Source organism: Anguilla rostrata, chromosome 1, assembly GCF_018555375.3.
Source record: "Anguilla rostrata isolate EN2019 chromosome 1, ASM1855537v3, whole genome shotgun sequence".
Taxonomy (NCBI): domain Eukaryota; kingdom Metazoa; phylum Chordata; class Actinopteri; order Anguilliformes; family Anguillidae; genus Anguilla; species Anguilla rostrata.
The window spans coordinates 31373137-31385402 of NC_057933.1; the positions used below are offsets into that span (position 1 = coordinate 31373137).

The 12266-nt window shown below is 38.3% G+C and overlaps 1 protein-coding gene across 2 annotated transcripts in view; it reads left to right on the plus strand.

Moving 5' to 3' along the window:
* LOC135254431 (utrophin-like) overlaps nt 1–11851 on the plus strand; it is a 120435-nt gene extending 108584 nt beyond the window's left edge. For both annotated transcript variants that reach the window (XM_064334563.1, XM_064334571.1), the window contains exon 20: nt 10329–11851. In XM_064334563.1, the coding sequence (XP_064190633.1) occupies nt 10329–10346 (18 nt within the window). In that variant the 3' untranslated portion in view covers nt 10347–11851. The remainder of the gene's footprint in view (nt 1–10328) is intronic.
* Nucleotides 11852–12266: the final 415 nt, after the last annotated feature.

Below are 12266 nucleotides of genomic sequence, written 5' to 3' on the forward strand. Positions count from 1 at the left end.
GCGGGATGACACTCATGTTACATGTACCCCCATTCCAGCACTTTTTGTCATTTGTATTTGTCCTAATATTGTAGCTTGTTCTTCTCCCTAGTTTGGCTTGGCATAAGTTAGGTCAGAATAGTGTTCACTGTGTGAACTGAACTGTGTTCTTGGCTAGAAATAGCTGTACAAAATTAGCATTGTACATTATTGAACCTGTGTTTTGTAGTTGTCCAATGACCATGATATTCACTTTTGTACGTCGCTTTGGATAAAAGCGTCTGCTAAATAAATGTAATGTAATTTTAGAAAATGAGCACTCCGCTGTTGCAACTGAGACAGGCAATGTCACAAGCAGTGTGGTAGCCTATGCACCTCATCTGGAGGTAGACATTACCGGATAGTGTTCCAACTGCCACAATAAGCATTTTCGCAGCTTAGGATATGGCAGTGTGTGAATGACAACGGTTGAGCAGGGAACATTATTGATATATGGTATGCCTAATGTAGGCTAAAAGAGGTCGGATGTTTTGCATGGGTTGTCTTGGCAACTTCTTTTTTAAAGCCATCCATTCATTTGTTTTCTCTTTTCTAGGATCCGCTTTTGAGTTTGTTTTGATTAGCTTCTTTGTAGCTGGGACTCTTTGCTTTCATCCTGACTACCTAGTAGCTATTTGACCTTAAAATTTCACCACATTGTTCTAACAGTTACATTGTTCTGCATCGTCACATGCTAAAAACTGGACGAAAACACACACAGGATTATTTCCCAGAAATCTTTGCATATCAGAAAAGAAAATGATACTAGGTTTACTGCCAAAGAAAGTGTAATCTTTGCATTTAATTCTCTACTGTACATAAGTTTGACATGCTCATAGGCTATTATAAAGTTTAAAAGTGAGTAACCATGAAGCCTATATGTTTGTTGAACTAAGGATTTATAAAGTGCATGCTATACACAAACTGCATATTGACTTATTAATATTTGGAGACACTGGGTGGCACATTACTCTCTCAAGGGCTAGTGCTTTAGATAGACTCACTAAATGGAAAGCGCTAATTTGGTCAGTATCTGAAGTGTTCATTCATTATTTTTTGTGAAAATATTAATTTGCTTAGAAGACATCCTAATCCAGGGCAACACACATGGCCTCCATATACAGCAAAATATTATCCATTTATACAGCAGGGTAGAAATAGTTTCTCATGCATTATTTTGTTGCTGGTTTATGAGAGTGAGTTTATAAACGGTGTGAGGGAAAGACGTGCTCTGCCTTTTAACTCAGACAGAATGATGTCATTATCCCTATCTCTCTTCTGCCAAACTGAGCAAAGAGCCTCATTCCACCATGAGTCAAATTGCCAGTGATAGCACTCAACCAGCCTTTCTCCAAGAAGGACTGGCTGCTGATAAGCCCCCCATGTGACCCCCCCCACTTCCCCCCACCCCAGGCCAGGCCAGGCACAGACTCCTCCCGTGCAGACCCTGCCATCACCAGGGCATTGCCCATCACAAAATGCAGGTGGCTCTTGCAATCTAGCTGATACTACCATCTTTGTAGGTAACACCTCCTTGTGCATTTTATGCTTTTGAGCACACACCTGAGATGGATGCTATCAACATGGGAGGTAAAAAACTGATGGGAAGCTAAAACAATTTAATGTAAATGCAAAATTTGTGTATTATATCAGGGGGAAATTATTCAGCTACTAATACTTGAATCTTAATTGAACTGGCATGTTTGTTAATCATGCAATATAAACACAAAATATTCAGGATAGCTGATGAGTAAAGGCTAGTTCTCAGTCTCCATATTTTTTCTCAGGGACCACTTGTGTGCACATTAGAGATGGCAGGATAAGGAAGGTGCTATCTTTCAATCAATCAATCAATCAATCAATCTTTATTTATATAACACATTTCATACAGTGGCTGTAGTCCAATGTGCTGCAGATGACCGAAAGACAATAAGCAAAGGCACACAAAAAAAGCAAAACAACAAATAAAATAATAAAAGAATAAAACAACAAGTGACGAGGCACCTTAAGTAAAAAGCCAGTAAAACAACAATAGATGAATAAAACAACAAATGACAAGGCACCTTAAGTAAAAGCCAGGCTAAAAAGATATGTCTTTGTCCACTAAGAGAAATTATGAGTGTAAGCATCACTACATCATCTGAGAAATTCTGCCACCAGTATTTTTTAAATAGCAAAAACAAGGCTTCGTATTTTCAATGCATGACTTTTAGGCCTATATTCAATGAACCTGCATCCTGAAAATGAGCTCAGAATTAAAATTCTTGGTTCTTTTCTGCAATTTGCTTGTGAAATGTAGAAAAGACACATGATACCTTGCTGAATGAACAGTGGTGACAATGGATTTATCACTGTAGCTATCCTAGATTCCAGGTGACAACTGATTCAGAAAGGAATAAATTCTTAACTGAAAAACTGTGTTAATGTGCAATTAAGTGGTGAGATAACTGAGAGACAGAGAACAGACAGAGCCAGTCTGAAGGCACACCTGATTCATTGCGCCTTCAAACTGGCTCAGCGTGTTTAGTAATTTTTTGTTAATTTATTTCATCCCTCAATTATGCATTGACTATCATTCTTCATAGCCAGATTTGCTTAAATAGGCTTCATTCTTTTACATATAGGACTATAGGACTGCTTTGTTAAGCTTTTCCCTATTATTGCTGGCATTGAGGAAATTGATTCTGAAATTTTGCAACACCAAATGTGTCTTTTATGAAGAACACTTTTTTGATGCTTTGTGTGAGACATTCTTTATTGGAAAAGTCTTCCCTCATATTTCCTTGTACCCATTTGGAGAGATACAAATTTTGAATTTTGATAAAATGAGAGGCATTATATGCTGGGCAAATGTATAGTTTAGAATAGTTTAGAAAATATACCAATTTTTATTTAGTTAACTTAATTTAATCAATTAATTAAATTTTGTAAATTCCATTTTGATTATCTGACACAATGATTGGACCTCAAGGTCACCACAGAGGTGGCTACTGAGATATTTCTAATATCATAATATGCAGTCTCATTTTTTATTTACTAGAGAATAAGTAATAGAAAATGAAAACTGCTGCCAGAAAACAAAACAGAAAAAAACTTCCCTAGGTGAAAACACACAGAAGAATTAACTTCCCATGGTGAAAATGCAGGGCCCATTTGTCATAATCTCCTGTCCATTTCAAAATAGTCCATTTTCAAATGAAACAATTTGCAGTTGTAGCAGCTGAAAATTTGACAGATCTGTGCTCTATATGTGTCGCCATTCAACGCTGCAGATAAGGTAAGCAAGGCCTCAGGGTTTTACAGTACTAGTTGCTGGGGGGTTAACGGGTTCAAAAGGCTGCAGTGTTCACTGCTGCGTTCTTTCAGAGGAATATTTCATTTTCTCACCACAAAAATATTTATGGATACCAGCTGACACAGGAATCATTCCTGTGAGCATTAAGGAAATTGCTCCTTCATTGGTAGGCTGGGTCTGCTTTAGTGAGAAGAGCTGCCACTCTGCTCCTTTTTAATGTCCCGCAAGAATGAACTTTGAAACGTGTTCTGCAGGCCCTGTTTTTCTACGTACGGTAATTACTCTTCTCTAATCTCATTGCAGCAGATTCCCAGTCTGTGTGTTTTCCTGATGCCATAATTGTGCTTGAGAAAGCAAGCCTCCCTCCTGCTTTGTCAGTGCTTTTTTTTCTTTTCTTTTTTTTTAGTGTATTACCAATGTAATGAGGACATTTGCTTTAGGCTTCGTCTGCTGAATGGGGTTCCATCTCATTCACTGTGAGATGTTTTTCCTTATTGTATTTAGAAGTCATACTATACAAGGATAAATTGTCCACTTTTACTTTCCAGTTAAAAAAATAGCATTTCTCATTCATTGCTTTCTGCTCTAGGTTTCTTAAAGGCTTTCTAGAATGGATTATATTTTGATATTCTAGTCGAAGCCTTATTTGGATGGTAAGTGTGTCCTCACAAATAACAAATTTGTAGTTTTTTATTTTCCCACAGAAATAATTTGAGAAATAACTCCTTAGTTTGTATAGCTTCTATACCCTTGTGTAAACACACAGATTGAACATAAGACTTTGCACAACCACACAATTACACAACAAACTCGTGTCATTTTGTGTCTTTGTGATCATGCATATATAGATCACATTCTCTTGATATAGAAAGAAGAAATACAGAGACAAGATATGTGAACACATGTAGGAATACATGTGGTAGCAGATATGAGTCATAAATGTACACTTATTAAGTATTTATTTGATGAGGTCATAGTCACCAGAACTGTTTATTCAATAATATAGAAACCAAGACAGGGCTATCAATACTGAAAAGATTTATTAAAATCTTTATAATTGGGAACATGTGAGGAAATTCCTTTGATGCTATAAAGACACAGGAATCCTGTAAATAATATAGGCACGTTACTTACATTTTTAAGCCTTAAAGTGAAAGTTGTACATGATAAGCGCAATATAACGTTGCTTGGTGTATATAAAATGCAAATAATTTAATGTGGTTTTAAAATTGTATTGATTAATTATACAGATCTTTATTAAGTAGTCTAATTCAATTATAGTTTTATCTACCGGTACGGGGGGTGGGACCCAGGCGCAGAGTGGGAAAAAACACAGAACTCAAAAAAGTTGATACAAACAAGACTACTAAAAAAAAAGAAGGCAGAACAAACAAAGAGCCACAAGGGGCATAAAACGAAAACTAAAAAAAATACAAAAAAAAAACAGAACTACACCAGTACAGAAAACAAATGGCAGAAACGCACAGAAACACACAAGCGGAAACAAAGTAAGAAACACAAACATGTCAAAAACACAGGCAGGTACATACGGTCTGAAACAAACACAAGTCGGAAACAAACACAAGGAACCAGCACCCAAGTCAAGGGGACAAAGAACTTAAATAGACAGGGGGTAACAAGACACAGGTGAACTCAAAAAATAATCAAACCAGAAAAGGAGGGGATAACAAGACACAGGTGGGAACAATGATAGAATAACGAGACAATTGAAAACAATCATACAATTAACAAGGGGGAGCAGGACACAAAACAGAAGTGCCGCCATCTGGCGGCCCAACAAGGGAAACACAGACAGGAAAACACAGAACCATGACAATTTACTCATACACTGACACACTCTCAGTTATTAAGAAGTTAGAACGTACGCAAGACATACTGCCTCTGCCCATACGTCCAACAGGATTATGCCCACTCTTCAGAATGTGTATAAAGTCTATTGGTTTGGATGCCGCATCATGGCGGAGATCAAGATCTATCAGCAGCTTATGCTGCAGTAAAAGAAAATGTGGGCTCACAGAACATCCAAAGCACCTAAGAAAGCCTTTGCAGCCCGTAGCAGAATCCACAAGCACAGAAATGGATACTCCACCAGGAATGGCGGTCGGATAACGAGCCAGGCTTTTGGTGTGGATACTAAGCAAGGTCACGCTTTTCAAGCTTTTAGATGAGGTTTACAGCCCATCTACAAATGGTGTACGTCCGTCCCTGTCAGACTGACAGTTCATGAAAAAGTGCTACCGTCTTACCTGGGAGAGCAAAGTTAAAGGAAACATTTTTCAGTGTGTAATTGATGTCAGACTTTCAGGATACCAGAACAAGAGAGTCAGACGGCATTCCAGAACTGGCTGAATTCACTATGCCTGGCCTGCTAAAATTCCAGCCGGGTGATTTTGATTGAGAGATCATCAATTCTCTGAATTTTCTATGGAAGGACTGGATTTTATATTTTGAGACATTGACGAGGTATTTGAAGAGACATTTTGGAAACCTAGGCAACTTGAGACATTTAAATATGTCAGAACTCAGCTTCACCACCATTTGCCTGTTACTATGTGCCAACATCTGACAGCTTCATCACCACCCCCGAAATAAAAATCATGAAGTCCTTAACACCCTGCATTCTGGATCATATTATTGATAATAATTTGAAAGAAGCCCGTTTCGGCTGTGCTGTGAACCACCCCAGCCAGGTGCATCACACCTGTTTGTACAATCCTGAGGCCTTCCACTTCATGCACAACTTTGACAAGCTGACCAAAAAAACTGAAGCAGCCCTGGCTGGCTTTCCTAGTTGCTAAAGCTCTCAGCATACTGGAGCTTCAACCAGCTCCAGCCCAAATTCAGGATGGATGTTCTGGTTTCAGATCTCAAGGACATCACAGAGAAGCTGAGGAGGCTAAATCGGACAGTCCTCAGGCCTGGCAGTGAGAAAATTATCAGTGGTGCCAAGAGATAATTCTGGGACACTGATGCTGCTCTCTAGCCAGAACTGTGATCTGACAAGACTTCCATTTGAGTACACCATGGGACTGCCAAATTCCTGTTTGAAGAGAGCTCTTTGAAGGGTTTCAAACTCTTGAGCACCATTGAAACATGCATCAGGCAGTGTCATTTTATATTTATTGGGAGTTTTGTGTGATTGTACACTTAGAAAATAAGCTTTGAAATTTTCCATCTTATGCCATTATTGCATTAGCTGTATGGATGGATATATAGATATTTATTAGTCCTTTTGGAAATTCATCTTGTGCCATACAGCAATCGTCAGACAAACAAACAGACAACCACAATACCAACAACCACAACGACAACAGAACCTACAACAAACAACAACAGAACACCTCAACATAATCACAGACCTATACACAACATATCACCAAAGTGCTCTACATATTATATGGTGCAGCATCCTCACACACAGAGATTCAGTTATTTTGTTTCACAGTTTGTTCAGCAATGCAGTACTGGTAGGCACGAATGATCTGCGAGCCCGGTTGTTTCGGAGGGATGGCACCCTATACCGTCTGCCTGATGGTAACGGCTTGTATACGCTAAATAGGAGATGTGATAGATCTCTAATAATCGCCTGCCCTTTCCTCACCACTCGGGACTCACAGGTCATCGTCATGCAATTTTGCTGTTGTCCAGCAATCTTACTGGACATATTGACTATCTTATGCAGTTTGTTTTTATTATTCACTGACAATAAAAAATACCAGGCAATGGAACAAAAAGTTAAAATGCTCTCCACAAAGGAGCGATAGAAGAGGATCAATATGTCTCTGTCCACTCTAAACTGTCTCAGTTTACGCATGAAATATAGACGCTGCAGACCTTTCTTATAGATAACATCTGTGTTAGAATTCCTTTGACAGTTTAGCATCTATTATTGTTCCTAAGTATTTGTAGTCATCTACCACTTCAATACCCTCCTCATCGATAGTCATTTGTTGGTGGGTGTTGTTACCATTCCTAAAATCAAAAATGATTTCTTTAGATTTTTTGGTGTTCAAATGAAGAACACTGGACCTGCACCAACCAACAAACTGATCTACCCACACCCGGTATCTGGTTTCATCATCATCTTGAATCAAACTCACAATTGCTGTGTCATCAGCAAATTTAATAGTAACACGATCAGATGTGTTGCTTCTACATTCATTTGTATAGAGGGTAAATAAAACTGGGGAAATATGCCTCCCTTGTGGAGCCCCAGTATTAGTAGTAATAGGAGAAGACACTGCCCCATTTACTCTGACACACTGCAATAGGTCAGTCAGAAAGGACTCTACCCATCTGATGTTACATCTCCATCAGTATATCCATGGCACAACTCCATGGGAATACAAGGGGACTGTCTTGGTCTCTCTACTTTCGTTCCAGTGTGCAGTGGAGTCCATGGCTCCATGGGTGACTGCAGAGGTAGTGCTCCAGAGAGACTTCAGCAGAATACCTCAACATTGGAGTACCAATCATATAATACCCCAAAACAAGGATGTACAATCATTGTGTCCTGCTGAGGTCATCGTTTGACTCCCGTAGTCCGTCAAGACCTGGATAGTGCTCACGGAATTCCTCCCGCATTCTCTGAAAAACCATGCACTCAGCACAGAGCTCCCATTTAAATTTGGGATCAGTAGCAGAGGCTGGAAACTCCCTCATCTCTCTCCTTTGTGACTGGTTCATGTCTGGTTGTAACTTAATTTTGAGACTTATTTTCACAAGAGATTGTACAGTTGCTGTAGTTAACCACAGTCTGTTCCAAATTCAATCTTGGTGGAACCTCCATTAATGTCAGGTGAGTGAGGATTATGTGAAATTTGTTTAATTTTCTGAACCGAGCAGTTTTAATCATTAACACCCTTGTCTGTAGTCCTGCACTCTGAATACCAAACACAAGTGCATCAAAAGTTCAAACACCTAACTTATCTAACAATTAAATTATATTTATTTAATTTCATTTGGTCATTATTATCAAGGATATCAATTATCATTTAAATTGTAGAATTTGTTGATAGGCAGAGAACTGTTTGGATCAGCCTTTATCAAAATGCACAAACCACAACCAGGTGAAAATTAAGAAATGTATTATGTTTCACACACACAACACACACACACCTGCAGACACACATATTCACACCTCAGATGGCTAACCCCCCTCCAGTTCATGGTCTTATCTCCAGGCAATGCTGGCTGAGCACTTTGAAGCTTTCTATGGCTGAAAACAGCCAAATGGAGTTACATGTCTGACAATACTTTGGGAGGTTCTCTCAAAGAAAAAAAATAAATACTTTGTTAGATAAAACTATAGTTTTAATAAATAAATTTAATAATATTTTATAAAGTCCTGTGCAATTAATAAATAATAAATAAATAATTAATTAATAAATACAATTTTAAAACCACACACTTTTTGCATTGTATAGACACGAAGCAACTATATGGCACTTAACACGTACAAATTTCATGAAACCCTTTTTTAAGGGCTTAAAAATGTAAGTAACCTTACAAATTATTTTTTTGTTTACACTGAAATGTAGTTACTTTCAAACCAGGTTTTCTTTCCTACATTTAACAAATTAAAGCACCCTGACGCTGAACAATAGAAGACAAATTTTGTTAGACCAATAACCTGTAGGCTATTCTGCTGGTGCTGATTTAAAAACATTTTTCCACTTTGCACGGCTACCCTACTATTTGTTTCCTTAAGAATGCTACCATAAAATAACAGTTGTTCTTGTCCTTCAACAACTCAAAACGATGTGTCACTTTATTGAAGATGCAGTCTCAAATCTCAGATACTCTCAGATTGCTCTAACCCAATGGTACAGGTGGGATGGCTCCTCCCCAGCTCCTGCCTTGCTTACACATGCTTACAGACTATTTCTGTTTCGAACACCAGAGTAAGTTATATCTCACCTTTTTAGAACAAAGAATAGGCTAATGTAACAATGCATAACTATACACAGGAACTTTAGGGCCTCTGGCTCACTGACCACGGGACTGATTCTGCTCTTGTCATTTTTAAATTTTTTTGCTTCTTTGCTTTCTTAAAACTTACAGCATGCTGTTTCAACTTCTCTGATGATAATTTTAAACTGTTTATAACACTAGTGATTCGTTTCACAATAACCCCGCTTTTTGCATGATTCCTTGCTTGTTTTTTCACACATTAAAGTAATTACCCCATCTGCATGGCTTCACAAACATAATATAACTTTTACCTGTTTTCATCTCTTTTGTGATTCCTTGCTTTTAAAGCTCCTCACTGCTATTATAGCAGGTTATATTGTTTCACAACTAATCATGGTTTTTGCATGCTCCCTTGCACGCTTCCTTCTTTTTTTGCATAAATTTTAATCATGCAGCTCCGTGCAAGTCAACGATTTAAAACTTAATTTACATACATATTCTCTCATAATGCTCAATTTGTGGCTAAAGAATAAATGCTTATGAATGAATCTCAAACACTTTCTCCCCATAAAGAGTTTAAAGTTACACCAAGCATTCTGGACAGTTTTCAACCCTCACCCAGCCACCCACACAAAACCCCTTACTCCTCACCACCCAAACCACCTCCACCCCCCCCCCCCCAAAAAGGTCCAAATTAATCTATAATTTTTTGTCACATAGTGGATTATATTCTTGTCTCTATTGGAGGTGCAGGTGAGAATGTGTGTTGTGCAGATGCCCTCTTCCTCTAGTGTAACTGCAAGGTGGCCGGACACCTCGTGCCACTGTGATGCATCCTGGCACAGCAAGCATTGTAACTGGCTGCCTGAATCTGCCAAATGCTGCTGATGGCATCTTTATGGGCACACCAGTAGAGGTGGCATCATCATGAGAATAATTTTATACACCACCAGAATTTTAAGGAACTTGCTTTTCATACTTTCAAAACATTTTTGGTGAGATGTCATGTTACTGCAAGAAATAGTATGCTGTAGAGTTTAATACTCTTCTGCACTTACCATATGTTTGTTTTGTGTTCAAGGTGATGTCAATGCTGTGAAGATCTCTACTCCCATGGTTAAAACCTTGACCTTCCCTGAAGAAAATGCTTAGAAGATATGGCAAGGAATAATGAGGGATTCCCCAAAGACTTAGAGACACTGATGCAAGACCACAGGTCTTTACTTGTGTTGTTTCGTTACTATGCAACTGTGCATTTGTATGCACCATAGAGCCCATTCAAGGCTGTTGAAACATTAGTAAGTGATTTGTATGAATCTGCTAATGGATGGGGTAGGCGGCTGGAGGGACTGGGTCTTGGAGAGATTAGGTTGTAGTAAATGCCTCTTTGGATATAAATGGAAATCCAGCTGTTTGTGACATCCCTTGGCTTTCTGAAGAGCACAGAGCATCTTCACCCTTGATCATTACCATCACCTATCCATTTTGATTTAGTGTGAGTGTATAAATGACTTCATGTACCGTTATGATATTGCTTTGTGATACTGTTTCATCCATCACTATGTGCTGCACATTCCAAAGTATATGTGTTTGAGGTCTGTTTTTATAGTATTTGTGATGAAGACTTGCAGCAGTTGACGTATTGTTGCTATAGGTTATTCCTAATGGGCATACAACATGTTATATTGCATTTTTCGCATAGTATTTATTGAAATTTAATTTGTATAATGTATTTCACATAAGAAAGCCATGGCTGTCTTGCTACCTCAAAGACTCTCTCATAAGCACGACCTGGACTTTGATTTGTCTGGAATCAGCCATTTCAGAAGAATAAGGTTGCATTCACACTGGATGTCTTTTGTCAGCTAGAAAACTCAAGACACACTATCTGTTTTGATTTTATGAAACTTACTCATAAAATCAGAAGCTTGAAAAAAGTGTGGAAGCTCCTTTTTTGCTGTTAAACCCACTCTGCTCCTGTCAATCACTTGTGTAACGTATTTAATGGATTTAGCCAACTAATTTCACCGGAAAATAACTTGCCATTTGCAGTATGTCAACATAGTGCTAATTTGTTGCAGTGCCTTGGGCCACTTATTTTTGTCTTGGTAGTTATGATCTGTGAAATTGTTCAACTTCAAGTGGCCAGAAACTGTAACGACCAACTTCTCTTTCATCTTTATTTAGCTACAGGGGAAGTTTATGGCAGAATCAAGGCCTGCCTCTTTTTTCATGCGATTGAGCACCATAGAAAAGAATGACAGTGACGCTGGGCGCCCTGGGGATAAACGTGCGGCACCTGGCACAATAAAGCAACACAAAAAAATGCTTAAAACTGATTGGAAATTATTCTAAAAAAGGTGCCCCAGCTGTTAAAGTGTATCTGGTGTGAACTCCAAAACATGTCTATTTCCCTGTGGCCCCAATGACCTTTTCTGCGAAAAAAGAGAGATTCAAATTCTGTGCCATGCTATAATGTAATTATGTGATGTCTTAGGGTGGTGATAATGTGGATGTATTTGGAGTCATACAGTACATGCCAGTCACCTTGCATCTAACATTGCACCATATGTTGTTCTGAATAAAAGGTTTTATGGTAAGTTATCTTTCTTGTGTTCTTGACTTAATTGTTCTTAGTGGCTCCTGCTGCTTTTCACACACCCCAGTAAGGGAACTTAAGTGGGGCAGACCGATTTTGTAATGGAGGCCAGTAACCCAGATCATTTAAAACTGTTCAAATAACAGTTGGCTCAGGAGGAGGATACAATCAATAATTTTTAAAAGCCTCATTGAATTTTACTCATTATGAGCGAAGTGCTGTGAAACTAATAGAAAAGGCTGTATAAGTAATCCAACTGTAGAATCTGTTACTTAGGTCCAGGATTAAACAGAAGGACAAGCATTAATTTAATTATTTAGTTTTATTGTCTGTTTATATCTTTTTAAAATGTATTTCTTTTGGATTGATAATTGAACACAAAGTAAGAACATTGTTGTATCAATGAAATTGGGGGTGGGC